Here is a 19,733-nt window from a genome sequence, read left to right as displayed (position 1 = left end):
CCTTTACATATGATGCATTGAACTGTGCAGGGTAGATTCACTCGCCGACACGTGCAGCGCATTGTTTCGCAGCCTTTTTTACAGCCGCAATGGTCCAAGTAAGACAACTCACGCCATATTTCACTGACTTCCGACCACTGCGGTACCCAGCTATCATTAAACGTCTTCCAACCCCAAGAGGATGGTAATGGCACAGAGGCATCATAGCACAGAGTAAGGGCATTGCCCCATAGGTGGTCCGCTTGATATACAACACGGAGTGCATGTTTTTGTAATGCTGCCAATGTTGGTGGGATATTGGTTACCAATTTATTTTTTGTTGCAAATAGTTCTTTGCGTACCAAGTTAACCGACGAATGTGTTGTTTGAGGATCATATAGGTAGCAAATGAACTTTTCCAGCATGGCCATTATTCCTTCAGGAAGACTTTGTAATGGCTGCGACATTTGTTTGAAAGATGGTGTTACTTCAGGGTGTGATAACCACATTTAGAAGCATGATTTCTTCCCTTTTGTATGGAAATAAGAAGTAGTTATACACCCTGTAAAGGCATGAAAACCACGAAGAGCAGTCGATCTGCCCGGACCTAAAGTATTAGCTATTTTGTGAACTTCCACAAAACGGCGTTTATTTTCCGTTCTGGTCAATAGCCATAGCTCTTGTAGGCTGCTGTCAATTGAAATTTGGTGAAAATATGATATTAATAACACCAAAACGTCTGTATCCGAATTTATTAGCAAGATTGGTCACCACATTAGCAGCATCAAAGTCACTTAGGAAGGCTTGCCCTAGAAAATGAAAACGCTCAGCTTTATTTTTTTCATTTTTCAGAAAATCTGACCAATCGGAAGGTAAGCTATTATTAGCAATAACTTGACGTCGAATGCCAGCTCCTCTTCCTTCTCGTTCTTGTCTTTTTAGGCTATTTGGCAGATAAAGATCCCATACTAGGTCTACTCTCTTTGCATTTAATTTTTGCACTAGTTGTAGAACATGAGGCCTAAGATCTGCTGAGTAATACTCTTGAAAATTTTTGGAGTTCTTTGGCCGAATCATTTGTACAAGTGCAGCTCCATCAAAGATTATTCCATCAAACTGAATGGGTACGCTTTCTGTTTTTACTAAAGATTCTAGTTTTTCAGCAAGATCAGCCTTAACACCTGAGCGAAGTTGCCCATTAGCTGACAAAGAAGGTGGGCATCTTTGATTTTCATATTGAAAAAAAGTGTCCAGGTCAAGCTCACGTTCTCTTGAAACTATAAACTTTTTAAGCAATAATGCTCTTGTTTTGATAACTTGTAATATCTCATCAACATTCAACAGGTTACTCACGTCACCAAAGCTCGAGTCATGCATCAAGTGACTGCAACTGTGCTTCATAGTCTTATGCAAGAGGCTTATCAGGCAGAAGACAGTGATGGTCACAAAGATTTCGATATCTGGTTAGCAAAAATCTTCAAAATCTCCTACCGTCATGTTCTGGCTTACTGTTCTAAATTTGAAAGTTTTACTACTGAATTTTGTGAAATCTGTGAGGCAAGGAGACTTTACACTTTACAAAGAAAGCTTTAAACAAATGATGCCTTGGTTTTTTTCTTTTGACCATACCAACTATGCACGTTGGATTGCAGATTTTCTGAAAAATGAAAAAAATAAAGCTGAGCGTTTTCATTTTCTAGGGCAAGCCTTCCTAAGTGACTTTGATGCTGCTAATGTGGTGACCAATCTTGCTAATAAATTCGGATACAGACGTTTTGGTGTTATTAATATCATATTTTCACCAAATTTCAATTGACAGCAGCCTACAAGAGCTATGGCTATTGACCAGAACGGAAAATAAACGCCGTTTTGTGGAAGTTCACAAAATAGCTAATACTTTAGGTCCGGGCAGATCGACTGCTCTTCGTGGTTTTCATGCCTTTACAGGGTGTATAACTACTTCTTATTTCCATACAAAAGGGAAGAAATCATGCTTCTAAATGTGGTTATCACACCCTGAAGTAACACCATCTTTCAAACAAATGTCGCAGCCATTACAAAGTCTTCCTGAAGGAATAATGGCCATGCTGGAAAAGTTCATTTGCTACCTATATGATCCTCAAACAACACATTCGTCGGTTAACTTGGTACGCAAAGAACTATTTGCAACAAAAAATAAATTGGTAACCAATATCCCACCAACATTGGCAGCATTACAAAAACATGCACTCCGTGTTGTATATCAAGCGGACCACCTATGGGGCAATGCCCTTACTCTGTGCTATGATGCCTCTGTGCCATTACCATCCTCTTGGGGTTGGAAGACGTTTAATGATAGCTGGGTACCGCAGTGGTCGGAAGTCAGTGAAATATGGCGTGAGTTGTCTTACTTGGACCATTGCGGCTGTAAAAAAGGCTGCGAAACAATGCGCTGCACGTGTCGGCGAGTGAATCTACCCTGCACAGTTCAATGCATCATATGTAAAGGCAGCTGCAAAAACGAAAGGTATATAATTTTTTACTTACTGTTTATAAATTATATTAGGTATATTTTGAACTGATTTAATATGAATTTTCTCTTCTTTCAGTTTAACCATATCGGACGAAGAAGAAAAAGAGGAGTACGAATAAGCGGAAAAATATGATATTTATTATATGTATATATATTTCTCTAATTCCTCCAAAAGTTGTTAGAAATTCCCTGTTGCCACTCCGAAAAGCATTCTAGGTTAAAGTTTTTGTAAATTGTGACCAAAAAAAATTGTGTGTGTATCGGTACGAATTTATGCGCGAGTTCAACTTGCACTAAGCCGGTTTTCACAGACGTCATATCATGACAATACCATGAAAAATCATTTCCTATATAAATTACTGAAATCACTGAATTCGTTTTGATTAGATAGTGCATCACATTACGTACAATGAAGGCTTTTAAAACCACCCTTTTTTTGTAATGCGTATAATTCAAAAACTACTCGACGGATTGTGACGAAATTTTTTTTATTTTGTAGGTAATATTCTCAAGTTTTATTTAAACAAAAAATATTTGACCTTCATCATAGGATATTTAGCTGTTATTTTCACTAGAATGAAAAAATTAATTGATAAATTACACAATTTTCTTAATATTTCGCCGCCATCTTTAATTTTTCGAATGGTATGTTTTTCTTTTGATTAGAGGTGTCAATACGAATTGATTGACACCTCACTCGCTTAAATCGGTGTAACCGTTTTGATCCTGTAAATGTTTTAAATTATGCATCTGCCATTTTGGAAAATGGCCGCCATCTTGAATTCCAGTGGATGAAAATTGTGTTTCCTCGGACGAAATCATTTATTTTGGTCCCTAGTATCACTGTGCGAAGTGGCTTGCTTTCTGCATAAAATGCAGTTTTATTTTGCTAAGCCCTATGACTACAGAGATAATTGTACCTTAGAGGTTACATACGCGCGTTTTACGCAAGATAACTGGAAACATATTTTTTTAATGCTAAACAAATTCATAAAATTAATTATCGTAAATATTTCTATAAATTTATTGATCATCAGAGAAGTAAATTATTGTTAGTGATTTCCTACAACGTCCTACGGTCGTCACGTAAATCGTCAAAAACGTTACTTTAGCTTGAAATTTGAAATTTTGAAAATACTAGCGAATCTGATTTACATAGATCTTGTATCAGTCGATCGCGAATCTGATCTACATAGATCTTGTATTCAGAAAGTTTTATATTCCTTATCGTTAGGAAATCATAAAAATTGTCCAATTACTTAAATTATTATTTCTCGAAGTAAACATATAAAAAATTATTGAAGTAGGCTAGAGTTGTTTAAGGGAATCTTCATTAGATCTATATTCTGGCTAGATATATATGAAAAAGTTTTTAATCCCAAATTCTTTTTTGGGCTGTAATAATGCCCTGAAATTTTTCACTCAATATTAAAATGTGAGTGAGAATTTGGGTTTCTGGGATACGACCTAATAAACACTTACCAATACACTTCTTTTTATCAGCACTTGGTTGGAATCCTTCAAAACAATCACATCGGTAACTGCCGCGTAAATTAACACAATAACCGTTCTGGCATAATCCATTGTTCGTAGCACATTCATTTATATCTTGACAATCGTCTGTCATTGGAATTTTCGTAAAACCTTCTGGGCAACCACAAGTAAACGATCCTATTGTATTTTTACATATAAATTTACAATTGTTTGCAGGTGTTAAGCATTCATTAACATCGGTACAGTGTAAACCATCAGGAGATAACACAAATCCATATGGACAAATACAACGAAATGATCCAGGAACATTATGACATCGGAAAGCACATCTATCTTCGAGCTCTTGGCATTCGTTTATATCTTCACAGACCTAACGTTGTAAAAAAAAAGCACAAAATTTAAAAAAAAACCTTGTAAAATAGTAAAAACCTTGAAAAAAGGTTAAATCCATAATTTGCAACAAACTTACTTGCATAGATCCAGGAGCAAATCCTTCATTACATTTACACTCAAAACTACCAATTAAATTCGAACATGTACCATTTCCACAAATGTTTGGCTGACTAAGACATTCATTTTCATCAATACATTTATGACCAGTATTATCTAATACGTATCCCATTGGACACTCACATCGGAATGACCCGTCAGTGTTAATACAATCGCCTCCTTCACAAACACCTGGCATTAATGCACATTCATCTAAATCTTTGCCAGAATCCATACGACCCGAACCTTCTGGGCATAGTTTTGCGAATGCAGCACTACCTTCACGTGGACATTGTTCACAATCACGGCCCCAAGCAAAAGCACGTGAACAACAACATTCCATTTGTGTCATTTGCATTCCACGGGGGTTACCACAACGCTCTTGATATCCTCGATCGTAACATTGATCTTGCCGCACATCAATACATTTCATACCAGTTTCAGATATTATGTACCCTTCTGGACATGTGCATAGCATGCCTCCTGGCGTATTTGTACAAACACCGTCTTCACAAATATCTGGATTCGTTGTACATTCATCGATATCTACACATGTGTTTCGATCATCAGCTAGTTTATATCCAACTGGGCATATACATGCGTACGAACCCATTAAATTTTGACATCGACCTGGTGCTGGACAAATATTCGGAAGCTATAAAATAAAATTTTATGTTAATATCGGAAAAATTTTCTCAAACTTGAAAACCTACTTCATGACATTCGTCGATATCTCGGCAGTGTTGTCCATCAGCACCCAAAACATAACCAGATGCACATTCACAAACAAATGACCCAGGCGTGTTTCGACATCTACCATTTCTACATAAATATGGCATAACACGACATTCATCCACATCGATACAATCGTTATTCGCGCTTAATTTAAATCCTGGATGACACTCGCATTTGTACATGCCGACTCCATTAATACAAATTCCATTGTTACAAATATCAGGATGCCGCTCACATTCGTTGACATCAAGACAAGTATCACGTTCTGCGTTCAACTGATATCCCGTCTTACAGATACACTGGAAGCTACCTTGTAAATTTTTACAATTTCCATTCGCACAAATATTTGGTCGCTCTAAGCATTCATCAATATCAACACAATCTCGAAAACTAGGCCCATGTTTATATCCATCGGGACATTTACATTCAAAATGGCCAGGTAAATTAACACACTGTGCATTTCCATGGCAAGGATTACGTAAACATTCGTTATCGTCAATACACTGGTGAGAATTTTCATCGTAATTGTAGCCACGATTGCAGTGGCATTCAAAACTTCCTGGAATATTTACACATTGACCATTGTTACACATTGAAGGCATCAAAACACATTCATCGATTTCTTCAGTTTGATTAGTCCACTTGTTGATAATTTGACCAACACGATTTCCTCCGCATAACGTAAAGAATTCACCTAGACATTCAAAAAAATTGTATTAATTTCGAAATGAAGAAATGTCAAATTTCACATACTTGTTCCTTGAGCTGGGCATGGCTCACAAGGTCGACCCCATGCTTCTCCCATAGAACAACAACATAATAGACGAGTTTGATCTTGTGACATAGGGGCCGTACATTCGCCTTGAGAGTACTTCAAGTAGCAGGTTTCTTTTCTCATATCAACGCATTCCTCTAAAAACGATAATACAACTTTAGCACTTGTACATACTACATATTAAGGCGTAACTTACTTCCTCCTGGCATTGGCATATATCCAGGTGGGCATTCACAGTGGTATGTGCCTTGCTCATTTATACATTGGCCAACATTACAAATATTTGGATTATCAATGCATTCGTTAATATCGATACATGTAGTGCTTGTAATATCCAATCGAAAACCTTCGTTACATAAGCACATGTAACTTCCAAAAGTGTTCGTACAATGTCCATTTTGGCAGAGGTTTGGTAGTTCCTCACATTCGTTGATATCTTCTAAAACTACCTGAAAAAATTTACTAATTATTTTCCAAGAAACATATTTTTTTGAACTTCGAAACTAACCGTAACAGTATTTGGTCTATATCCTGTTCCCGCAGGGCATAAAGCTTGATATTCTGGACTATCACGTGGTGGACATAGCTCACATCTTGGTCCCCAACCTTTTCCAATTGAACAACAGCAGGCTGCCTTGGTTGTGTTATCTGCTACCGTGCTATGGCATCGGTTACGTCCCCGACCTAAGATATCAACACTGGCGTAACATCGGGATGTCCTTCTATCTAAAACAATAGAACACTGTCTGTTTCACCAATTCCCAAAATTATTGTTTTAAATCACACCTACCAACACAAGCATTTCCTTCCGATACCAGATCATAGTTTGGTGGACATTCACATAAATATTTTCCTTGAGTGTTGATACATGTTCCATATAAACACGATTGTGGATTTTCACATTCGTTAATATCCGTACAATTTCCGCCGGATCCATCTAGTTTGTATCCATCATCACATTCACATTGGAACATACCAAATATGTTTTCACATCGACCATAAACGCAGAGATTGTTGAACATGTCACATTCGTTAATGTCAACGCATGCTTTGTCATCATCAATACCCATAAAACCCATTTCACATTCACAGCGGAATGACCCAGGATGATTTAAGCATAATCCATTCTCGCATAAACTTGGGTCATTTGAACATTCGTCGATATCTGTACATGTATAACCATTGCCTTTGAAACCGATGTCACAGACACATTCAAAGGAACCTTCGGTGTTGATACATCGAGCATTTTGGTCACAACCACCATTGTTTGTTAAACATTCGTTGATGTCACGGCAATTTACACCATTTCCAGTGAATCCGTCATGACAGCGACATTGATACGAACCCTAAACGAGATTCATGCATTAATCCAAAGAATGGTAACTCACGAAAAAAATACTTACTGGGTTATTGATACAATCAGCACTTTCGTGACAAATGAAAGTACCCAAGAAACATTCGTCATCATCGGAACATGCTGGACCAGCGTTTGGCTTTACGGAGTATCCATCTTCACATCGACATTGGAATGAACCAAGAGTGTTGAAGCAATTTCCATTACCACAAATATCTGGGTTCTGTGCACATTCATCAATATCTAAACAACTACCAACAGTTGGTCCTGGCCGAAGACCATCCGTGCAATGACAAGTATAACTTCCTTGAGTATTTGTACATTTTCCACCACTACAAATCCTAGGATTTTCTTTGCATTCATCAATATCGGTACATGTACGACCGTCGACTTGTAAAGCGTAACCATTTCTAAAAGGAAAAACATTTATAATCCAATGTTTGAGAAAATTTTGATTGAAAGACATACTCGCAAGCACAGTTAAAACTTCCTGGACTGTTAATACAAATTTGATCGCAGCCTCCATTTCGTTCTTCGCATTCATCGAAATCTGAAACGGATTTTGTTTTCAATTTATAAGATCAAAATTTTGAGAGAATGGAGTTTTACCTTCACAGTGTAGTTTATGGCTAATCTGCTGGTAACCATCATCACAAACACATTGATATGTGCCCATCATATTTTCACAATATCCATTCGAACAAATTCCACTATCGATCGAACATTCGTCAATGTCTTTACAAACTTCTTTATTTGGTGCTAGTTCATGACCTGGAGGACATTCACAGTGATAAGATCCTTCGGTGTTTATACATCGACCTCCACGACAAAGTTGTGGATTTTCTTCGCATTCGTTAATATCTAAAGAAACATTAAATTTTTGTAATTGTGCCAGTTTTTAATCGTATCTATCTATTAATATACCTGTGCAAATTTTCATAATAGGATTTGATTCGAAACCCTCTTTACAATCACATGCAAAATGTCCAGGAATGTTTCGGCACGTTCCATTTCCACATACATCATGAGTGATAGAACATTCGTCAATATCTGACCAAAAAAATAAGGGTTAGTCTAAAAATAATTAAAATTAAAGTTACGAAAGAATTGAATCTTACCAACACACTTAATTTTATTTTCATCCAAAGCGTAACCTTTGTTACACTTACAATCGTAATTGCCCATCGAATTTTTACATCGACCATTTTGGCATAGGCCAGGGAATTCTGTACACTCATTAATATCTTTACGATTTAAGACGCCAAGACCGCTGGGGCATAGTTCTTGGAAAGCCTGTGTACCAGGCTTTGGACATGCTTCACATCGATCACCTCCCCAAGCTTTACCCACCGATGTACAACAGCATAGATTTTTATTAAATAATCCATTAATAGGTTTGGAACATTTGCCTGTACGATATTCGGTGTAACATTGTTCTTGACGCAAATCAACACAAAGTGTTCCTGTTGAATCCAAAGTTAAATCTGGTGGACATGTGCAGATGAAACTTCCATCTGTGTTAATACACGTTCCACCACCTCGACAAATATTTGGATTCAGATCACATTCGTTAATATCTGTGCAAGTTTTGCCATCTACTTTTGCCTGACCTTTTGGACAGTCACATGCATGGTCACAAGGTTGGCATGGAGAACCCCAAGCAACACCAATTGAACAACAACACTCGGAACGAAGTGTTAATCGCGGAAAATTATTTTCACATCGCCCTCGAATTAATCGAGTCCAACATGATCCTTTTTGATTATCAATGCAAATACGCCCCGTATTATCTAGTACATAGTTTTCAGGACACTGACATTCATATGATCCCAATGTGTTATAACATTCACCTTTAAAACAAGCATCGGGTCCAAGTTCGTCACATTCGTCAATATCCTGGCAACTTTGAGTATTTTCACTAAATCGAGTACCTGTCGGACATATACATTGAAAACTACCTGGCGTATTCTTACACTGACCACCCGAACAAAGCATTGGGTCTAGTTCGCATTCATTGACATCGGTACATAATTTGCCCGTGCCATCTACTCGATATCCTGGATCACATATACAACGATACGTTCCAATAATATTTTCACATGCTCCATTTTGGCAAATATTTGGATTTTGGGCACATTCGTTTATATCATCTCCATTGAACGTTACACCGGATCCATGTGGACATAATGAGGCAAATTCTGATGAGCCGGGTAATGGACAAGGTTGACAAGTACTACCCCAGCCCATTGGTTGTCCAAGTATAATTGTACAACAGCAACAACTGGACTTGGTTACAGCAACTGATGCTGGGTTAAAGCACTGCCCATCTCGATATTGGGAATAACACAATTCGGTTTTTGTATCAAGACACGATCGACCATCAGGACCTAGATTAAATCCTGGTGAACATTCACATCGAAAACTGCCTTGCAAATTGATACAACGTCCATATTGGCAAGGATTTGATTGGCATTCGTCAATGTCGACACAATGGTGTCCGTTGCTATCTAACCGATATCCAGAATCGCATATGCACTGGAAAGATCCATCTGTATTATGGCATTTTCCATGTGAACACATATCTGTAAAGAAACTATATTATTGATAACCAGTGATTGGAAGATTTACAAAGGCAGTGATCGTGCAAAATCGTATGATTTTTGCACGATACTATCTCAAATTATACATACTTGTATCTGTACATTCGTTCATATCCATACAAAATGTGGAATCAGATGATACAGTAAAACCTCGATCACATAAACATCGATATGATCCCAGAGTATTGTCACATCGACCATATAAACAGATTCGGTGATTTTCGAGACATTCGTCAATATCTAAAATGGATAAAGCAAAACTATTTAACGTTGTCAACTTTATCTTCTAGTCCAGTATTTTTGTTTACCAATACAAGATCGTCCTGTAGGTGAGAGTGTAAATCCACTTTTACATTGGCATTTATAGCTTCCGTCCATGTTAATGCAAATACCATTTGAACACATACCAGTTTCCTTACATTCATCGTGATCTGTACATTTTTTTCGATCAGGGGATACATCAAATCCTGGAGGACATTCACACTGGAAACCACCTTGAGTATTTTGACAAAATCCTCCTTGGCAAAAACCTTCGTTACATTCATTTATGTCTAGATATTCAATAGAGGAGTAATATTAATTTCTTGAAAATGCCAAAAGAGAGTTATTCAAAATTTACCTACGCAAAAGTTGTTATCTTTTCGATATCCCGGATAACAATCACATTCATATCCCTCTAAAGTATCAATACATAAACCTCCACCACAAATTTGTGGACGCAATGCGCATTCATCAACTTTTGTTAATGAATATGGCGGTTGTTTAATTTCAGGCTGTCCAATACGTTCAGAAATAGTATAATCTGGTACTCGACCATCGTCTTCACCCCCACCAGGAACTCGGCCAGGGTAAATAAGTCCGCCATCACCATGACCACGATCTCCTGGGCGTGGTACATGTGAGGATGGAGATTCCTCACATAGTATACGAAATTCTTCGCTACCAATATCTGGGCAAGGATCGCAATTATCACCCCAACCTTTGCCCATGTTGAATCCACAACAACATGTTTTCTTGGATAATCGAGTATCTAATGGATTATTACATACTCCATCGTAGTAGTCTGTGAAGCAAGTTCCTTGTCGGCCATCGATACAGTATCGTTTATCTGGACTTTGTATATATCCAGGATTACAGAGGCAATAATAAGATCCTTCGGTATTAACACAACGACCATCTTGGCAAACATTTTCATCTTCACATTCGTTCATATCTTCGCATTGATTTGAGTCTTCGTTTCGAGCTTGTCCTGGAGGACATTCACATTTGAACGAACCTGCAGTATTTATACATTTACCGCCCGCACACAAACCAGGAATTGCTCCACATTCGTCGATATCTGTTAATTTGAAATTCTTTAAAATGAGGATAACATTTTTTATTATCTTTAAGCCTTACCAACGCAAATTCCTGTTTGAACATTTTTCATATACCCAGTATCACATTCCATGTCCATTGGACAATGTTCACATGGATGACCCCACGCTCGCCCAATTGTGGCACAGCATAAATTTTTTGTACACACTACCCCCTCTAATTGATTTAGACACAATGATCCTTTGATTTTTGTATAGCAAGGACCAGTTCGAAAATCAGATTCACATCGACGACCCACAAAGCCATACATACAAGCACACCGATCGGGACCAATACAACGGCCACCATTTTGACAAGGTTCACGACAAATTGCTACAAAAATTAAAAACGAATTATCTTAGAGTTTCTAGTTGAACAATTTAGCTACTTACGTTCCCCGCAATATTGTCCCGTGTATCCTGGGGGACAAAGACATTTGCCACCAGCACAAGTTCCACCATGTAAACATATTGCACCACATCCTTTTTCTCCTGGGTCTAAAAATATTACATTATTTTTCAAGGCTTTCATTTTTATTCATGGTGTCCCTAAAAGGTCTTTGCAACGCTCTACGACTTATAGTTCAGCTCAAAATAAATCGAATTAGTTAAACTTGCTTCTTAAAATTTAAGGCTACGGTTGATTGATAAATACTGTTTCGTCCTATTTTGGATCGCTTTATTTGGTAGAGCTTTGTAAAGACTTTGTATATTATGTAAAACTTACGTTTTAATCCACTCCCACAAGCTGTACTTAAACCACCAGTATCACATTTACATGTGTTTGGACGAACACAGTGTCCACTTGGGCCACAAGGTCGAACACAAATTGCTTAAAAATGAAAAAAAAAATTAACCTAGTGAAAGAGATTGCTTTTAAAATGACAAAATATCAAGTTTCAAATTGTTCGTTGAACAAACAAAAAAAAAAAACACATCTATTTAAAAAAAAAACTAGTCTGTTATTTATGCCGAAAATAATTAGAAATGATTTTTTCAATTGTTTTTAAAAGAAGGTTATTTTCCTTTGTTTTATTTATTCATCGGATTAGTTATAGGATAATTTTATAATTTTTTGCTTTATTCTTTCTTGTCACCATCGGGAAAACACTCAAAGATCATGTACATTGTCGAAAAAGCCATTTTCGAGATAGCGGGAAAGGGAGTGGAAATAAAATTAGTAAAAATTGAGAAAAATTTCTGCCCTTCACCAAATAAGCCCTAATGATGGCACAAACGTGACATACTGTTGGCAGACATTTCCCCTCCTTCCACATGCCTGAAAAGGGATCACATGGTTTGATTGATAGTATCGACTCAGGATCTTATTTACCATATGGCAGAAAGTTAGGGTTCATGGATTATTTGACGCGCAATGCACATTTGAAATATTTTCCTTAACAGTTATAACAAAAATTTCCAGAGGCAAGGGTATTTTTCTTTGTGATTCAGCCAAAGCCCGGATCGCTTTAGGGAACCGGACTGCTACATGTAGCCCTTGAGCACACAAAATTTGATTTCTATACATTGCAAAAACATTAATGTTGATGTTTTTATAATAAGTAAATATTTCTTGAATCAACGTTCTGAATACTTAATTCATGGAAAAAGTAACAATTATAAAATTCTTCAAATTCTTGCAACTAGAACTGTTTTTTCTAGTGCATGATGTAAAGTTAATCAAAGGAGTCGTAAAGGAGCCAAAATGATTCTAAATAACTTGAGCAGACTCAAAAACGATAAAATTTTGTTTTAATTGACAAAAATTCAATAAAATTTAATATAATAACGGTAAATGTAACGATATGAACGCAAAATAATCCAAAATTTTATTTAATATTTATGGATTTATTAAAAAATTAATATATAGGTGTTCTTTTATAGGCTTAATCATTTTCTGATGACTGACTTAAAATAAAGAACATAAATGAAGCTCATTTCGCAATTTGGATGATACAATCAGGCTTCAGCATCTTGAGATCAATCAAAATATAAACAAAATTTTTGTATTTCTTGGGTCAAAATTGGAAACACAAATTTTTCCCCCTTATTATTTTGCAATTTTTTAGTTTTTTCCATTGAAAAGATCGATAAAGTCATAAAATTGTCTCGGGAGTTAATGACACACAATATAACATAATTTTGAGGACATAAATATAAATTCGGGATCCTTTGACGATTGGTCGAGTATTTTCAAAGGTAGTGCCCGAGATCTTTGAGATTTTCGGCACTATTTTGGGAACTACTACTCAACTAGCAATTAAATGAAATTTTATTTGTTGATTATTTTTTAATAGATCTAGCCGAAAATCCGAAAACCCTGTATATGTAAGTTTGCATTAGAAATTATTGTAAGAAATAGCTTTGGTAGTTAAAATTGTAACTTTATGCCACAGATAAATATCTTTTTTAATTCATTTTAATTTAAATGATAAAATTACGAATGTAATAAAACTTGTTTCTAATAATAAAAAAAAAAAAAAAAAAAATTATTAATTAAAATATCTATTAAAAATTGATTATTTAATTAATTGTGATAAAATTATTATTAAAGAAATAATGTTATAGAGAGTTTCCTTTTAATATATTTTGCGTAAAATGTCGTAATTATTTGTTTAATTATTCAACAATAAATAAATATTATAAAATATTTTTATTTTTATTATTTGCGTAGAAGTGTTCGAGTAAATAATTTATTAATGTTTTTTAAATTAAATAAATATTGTTATTAAGATAATGTTATGGATTGTGGCATGGCGCCTCTTATTATTATAATTGTTAATTTTCATTATTTTTTACTTTATTCATCATTATAGGCAAAATGGATTACATTAATGTACATATGTAGTACCTACATTTAAAAAAAGCAAAAGTTTAAAAAGTCAATGTTTCAGCTGGTGATTTTGGTATTAAGTTTTAGCAGGGATTTAGTTTTTCAATATTTATTTTATGGAAAATAGACAGAAACTAATGAAATGATCACATAAGGTAAATCCAGCCCTGAAATTAGTATACAACGAAATACAAAATTGTAACTTTACATTTTAATTTTTCGATTCGAGTGTTCGAGTTTCGACTTTCGTTATCTTTTGAAAAAACTTTGGCAAAATCTAATGTGATGAAAACGACGGACAGATTCTGAGCTGGCACATTAATATATTGGGTTTGATGACTATTTTGAAAGGAATGAACGCTATAGTAAAAGTACATCCAGACCGGTCTTCTAGTTTTAGATTATTTTCCTTTCTCCAGCAGTCTAGACAATAGACAATAGTGTTGTTAGGCCAGGCGAAATGCGATACTCTATAAATTCCATAAATTTGATTGTGGTATTCTAACAGTTCCTATGAAATGTCTCTTTCTCCTTTATTTCTAAAACGGATTTCAAGAAAAAGTAAAAAATTTAAGTAATGAGTTTTTGGATTAGTCCAAGTCATCGATTTCGATGCGTAAGTGTTCCAGGACAAGGTATATGTGAACTTTGAGCTATTGAAAACTCGCCAAGTTTTCCTCGTAGTTGTCTCGCTTAGGCACCTTTGAGTTTCCAAGATATTTCAAAACAAACATAAATTCGAGTATAGGAAAATAAAGGAGATAAATATATAAGATATTCCGCTATAAAGAAAAGTGATTTTATATAGAGAAAGAAACGGGCAATCTTTCTGAGCTTTTTATTTGCAAAACTAATTCCACGTTCATAATAGTGATGAGTAAAATCTTCCCTGGTGGAAAAAATATTTGAAAAAATAATAAGTCTTAGGAAACTCTGAAAAAGTCTTAGAAACTCTAAAAAAGTATTAAGAACTCTGAATAACTCTGAATTAGACTAGTCCGAAAACGTTGAGAAATTCAAAGTTCCTAAGACTTTTTCTAAATTTCTTATTCTTTCTTCAAATATTTTTTCCACCAGTTTTTGGTTTATCCTGGTCTTGTTTTTCTTCTAAAATCAAGACCTATTCTACTTTTGGCATGGAATTTCGTGGAATAGATTAATCAAATCTTTAGGCAAATCTGTTAAAAATGTATTTATTGTTATTATTTGAACTTATATTCATAAAACTTGAAACATTGAAAAAAAATTAAGGTATGAGTAAACGAGACTAGGCAGCCTGATTGGATTACATTTCGGAAGAGGTTGTAAGGCCTTCATTATTATTTCTCTCCCATATAATATTACTTAATTGTATCGTGCAGGAATTAAGATTACAACTGGTTGTTAATATATATTAAAAATTCTAAATTTTGGAGTTTATCTTCAGAGTTTTTGGAAAATTCATGGTCTTGCCCATCATTGGCTGGCAAAAAAGAAGGAATATCTCGTGCAAATTGACTACATAATCAACTTTCAGCACAATATACTATCAGAAATGATGCCCCAAGTAGAAAAGGTACATATAATATACTTACGAACAATACAGAGGCCAGTATACGGTTTTACCGTCCATCCTGGACAACAGTGACTATCACGGTATTTACTTCGACATACATTTGGTCTGAAACAAAAATAAAATAAAAATGATTAAAAACCAAAGTAAATAATATGACTTCAATACAGCAGCGAGGCAGATTAATGACATTTTGATGATATATTATTGCGTGTAATATATTGTGTATGTAAATAGTTAAACAATTTAGGTTAATTTGAGGTTAGATATTATTATGTGTTAGGTTTGTTTTTGAGGTTATGTAATAACATATACAACATAACCTTGATGTAACACATATATCTCTATGATGTCTGATGATTGATTGGCAGATGAGAGTTAATTATAGACAATATTGTAAAATTATGTCAGTTAAACACCTTATAACGCCGCACGTTTTATCTATTTGCATGCTATAGCTAGCGTTTTGTCAGTGCATTGTATGTAGACATGGCTCGTAACTTGTTCTGTTCCCAAGCGTTGGATTATTTTTTGCATAATGTCGTATACTGCAACGCTAATTGGATATATCATGGCATGCCCTGGTGGAAAAAATATTTGAAGAAAGAATAAGAAATTGTGAAAAAGTCTTAGGAACTTTGAATTTCTCAACGTTTTCGGACTAGTCTAATTCAGAGTTATTCAGAGTTCTTAATACTTTTTTAAAGTTTCTAAGACTTTTTCAGAGTTTCCTAAGACTTATTAAGACTTATTCTTTTTTCAAATATTTTTTCCACCAGGGTGGACAAAGAATTAATAGATTCTGATTTTCCAGTCTGAATATTGTCTTCTAATTTTTTAATTTCAAATGTGAAATAGTTCGTTTCTCGATTTATTCCATCTGTTTAACGTTGGTCATTTGGTTGAAGCATTCGATAATTTCTCTTTTTTTGTTATGTTTGAAAATTTGCCACCATAAATGGCTTTGTTGATTTTTTTCTCTTTCTTGAAGTGTAATAGAGAAGTTATCTCGTAACTCATAGATAGCGCGTTATAATCTCTTTATTATCCCTGTATTACCGAAACGACGGTTTGGAGTAAGAAAGAAGATTTCCTTGTGACAAAATTGAAAGTACGGCATTGGTATTATTTATTATTTTAATAACGCTAGCGTGTGACTAGAGACGATGTTTAGTGTCACGTTTTATTATTAATTAATTGGTGTCTATGTTTAAATGCAATATTTGTATTTTTTTTAAACTTCTGACCGCGAATTGAACTGATTCTCAGATCATCAAAGTACTTTGTTTACAATTAGGAAGATTTGAAAATAGTAAATCGTGCAACGAGTGCACGTGTTTTCAATTGTACACAAGTGCATGTATGAAGCACGAATCGCTTGAATTGGTTCTGAATAAAAACAGGTAGAAGCAAATAGTTATTTGCCTATTTGAGTGTATATGACAAGTGAATTTTGAGCAATTAAAAATTTGTTTTGCGGAAAGATAGTGTTTATCCTCTGAGTAAAACAGTCAGGTACGGATTAACCCATACCGGGGCCCATAGGCAAAACAATTGTCTTTGTAAATAACCTTGGCACCCATTTATGTGACACACTACCATGCAAATTTGTCTTTTTACCTTATTTTTAGTTTTTGTAAATCAACTTCACACCCCCTTGTGCGCGGGCGTTCTCATAAAAATTTAAAACCCTCCCCCTGTTTTTTTTTCTCTTCGTAATTTAACTTCTCCTACAAATTTGTCCTATATTTTTGCGAAAAATAAAAATTGAGATTATGATTGATTTGTAGGGAAATTTTTTGTAAGAAAATTTAGTGTTTATTTCTTTGGTCATTGCAGAGAACGATATCGACGTCGTTTTATAAGTTTTTTAAGTTAAAATAATTGTGTGGAGAGTTCATATAATTCACTAGTTTCCATTCCTATAAACTATGTTTGGGGTGGTTTGTACATTTTTTTAATCCCCGACTAAAAAGTGGGGGTGTTATAAGTTTAACTTATCTGTGTATCTGTTTGCCTGTCAGTGGTAGCGAAGCTCCTAAACGAATGAACCGATTTTAATTTTTTGTTTGTTTTAAATGTTACGAGAGTTTTCTTTGCTATGTTTTAAATGCGAGTTTAGGGTTGGGTACCCAAAACAACTAAGAAAGAGGCAATGTCTTCAAACGGCTGAGTAGATTTTCTTGAAACATAGCCATGAAAATTTTCGATCAAATCACCTTTAAAACAAATCAAAATCGGTTCATCTTTTCAGGAACTTCGATGCCACAAACGAATCGATCAGACCTGATTTCATGCCGTTGGTTTCTTTAAATTTTTAATTTAATATTACTTCTCAGCTATAAACTTGAAAAAGTAGAATAATTTATGTTTTTAGCTGAGAATATGGTATAAACTTTTCTCTAAGACAGTGATGTAAAAAACAGTTAGAGACAAAGGGCTATTAAAACGGATTTGTAAGTCCTAGGACGTGATTATTAGATCTTTACCAAGTTGTGAAAATCTGTTCCTTAGGTCTTTATAGACTCTAAAAGATGCTAAAGTACTTATTCATAAAAATCATTAGGATTCATTGATTATTTTTTAACCGTTACACTAGACAAACTTGACACAAGTTTCAAAAATCCAATATGTCACGGACATTTGATATATTTTACAATACATTTATTAAAATGTAAGTATAAATATTTTACCACATTGATCCTATTATTATATAATAATTTGTTCTCAATTTGAATGCATGTAAACGAACTAATAATATACGTAGGTAACATAAATATTATATTATTAAAATATTATTTTTCTATTGTATTTTATTTTAAACACATTAAAATAGGTGCGTAAAATAATCGGTATCATATTAAATTTCCATATATATTATTAACGAAATTATCGGTATTGCTTATTGGAAATAATTTAAATTGTAAATTTTCTAAATTTAAAAAACAAATAAACTACTTTTACTTTCTTAGAAAAGGAATAATAGAAACAATGAATTTTGTATATTCAAATTTAGAATCATTTTATTTTTAGATTTTAATAAATTTATTTTTAACAAAACAACAAAAATCAAATGAGGAAGTTATTTATATTTTTATCAGTTTTTGGAAGACAAACCAGATAAATGTTATAAATTTTTGAAGGTTGTTAATTTAACTCATCAATATAGTGGTTCGGGAGATGATGGAGAAAAATCCACCAGGAGAAAAGTTGCGTGGAAATTTTAATACAAGTCAAAGATGTCGGCTTATTTGACTGTTCTATACCAATAAGCAAAAGATGAAAGCCCTCAACTTGAACAATTATCTTCTTCGGCGTGGTTGCATTGCGAAACATGGACAGATAGACGGCAATGGAAATACTAAGCACCACTTTGCTCCACATTTCAAAATCGTTTTTGTTTTATGCAATTTGGTTCTTCACGCCATAAATATTAACTTTAAAAAATGAAAAATTGAAACAAAACGGAATAATGGCGTAAGCTGAGTCGGATGAAGAAATTTAGCGTCCGTAGGCAGTTTCAAAAATTAGAACCACCTCCCTTCCCTCTAATAAAAATATATCAATAAAGACCCATTTTTAGTTCTTACGTCTAGAACCTATAAAATCGCGTTGGTTGTTCAGCGAAGTTCTCCGGCACTATCGTTATTAAATAAGAACGTAGATGGATACATTCATTAAAAAATCACTTTATAAATCAATGGAGGAATACATCGTTACTAATATACTTTCTCTCTTTTGAAATTCTTCACTCTTCAGTGCTCTTCAGTGCTTGCTCTATTTTGAACTTCTTCAGTGCTTGCTCTATTTTGAACTTTACTTCACATAGCGTCGCACTTTTTCGAATGCCGCGCCAATTACCGACTGCTTGCATTGTAGAGCATGCGCGATCCAAGATGGTCGCCTTACTGTCGACAACAATAATTATCAAATGTTTTAAGGGCCTGCGTTTTTTTTGCCTTCAACTAGGCAAGTTAGTAAATCCTCCAAGTACAATAAAAATTCTATCCAACGCATATGGGCAAATCCGCGTCGCGTATAACCAAAAAAGTTTC

General features: G+C 34.6%; 1 protein-coding gene across 1 annotated transcript in view; it reads right to left on the bottom strand.

Annotated features, from left to right (window-relative positions):
- The window catches only part of LOC123301241 (fibrillin-2-like), an 89,298-nt gene that overhangs the window by 5,462 nt on the left and 64,103 nt on the right, over positions 1-19,733 (bottom strand). The window contains exons 3-21 of the mRNA XM_044883976.1: positions 15,701-15,786; positions 12,021-12,125; positions 11,687-11,791; positions 11,337-11,627; positions 10,558-11,277; positions 10,247-10,489; positions 10,029-10,178; positions 8,457-9,920; positions 8,263-8,388; positions 7,948-8,199; positions 7,807-7,888; positions 7,388-7,748; positions 6,775-7,330; positions 6,493-6,710; positions 6,181-6,433; positions 5,963-6,121; positions 5,188-5,903; positions 4,455-5,129; positions 3,974-4,355 (exon numbers count right to left, since the gene is read on the bottom strand). Of these exons, the coding sequence (XP_044739911.1) occupies positions 3,974-4,355; positions 4,455-5,129; positions 5,188-5,903; positions 5,963-6,121; positions 6,181-6,433; positions 6,493-6,710; positions 6,775-7,330; positions 7,388-7,748; positions 7,807-7,888; positions 7,948-8,199; positions 8,263-8,388; positions 8,457-9,920; positions 10,029-10,178; positions 10,247-10,489; positions 10,558-11,277; positions 11,337-11,627; positions 11,687-11,791; positions 12,021-12,125; positions 15,701-15,786 (6,944 nt within the window). The remainder of the gene's footprint in view (positions 1-3,973; positions 4,356-4,454; positions 5,130-5,187; positions 5,904-5,962; positions 6,122-6,180; positions 6,434-6,492; positions 6,711-6,774; positions 7,331-7,387; positions 7,749-7,806; positions 7,889-7,947; positions 8,200-8,262; positions 8,389-8,456; positions 9,921-10,028; positions 10,179-10,246; positions 10,490-10,557; positions 11,278-11,336; positions 11,628-11,686; positions 11,792-12,020; positions 12,126-15,700; positions 15,787-19,733) is intronic.

This window comes from Chrysoperla carnea, chromosome 5, assembly GCF_905475395.1.
Source record: "Chrysoperla carnea chromosome 5, inChrCarn1.1, whole genome shotgun sequence".
In the NCBI taxonomy this organism is placed as follows: Eukaryota; Metazoa; Arthropoda; class Insecta; order Neuroptera; family Chrysopidae; genus Chrysoperla; species Chrysoperla carnea.
Note: the sequence above shows the minus strand (reverse complement) of the source record. Positions and strands in the feature narration are given on the sequence as shown.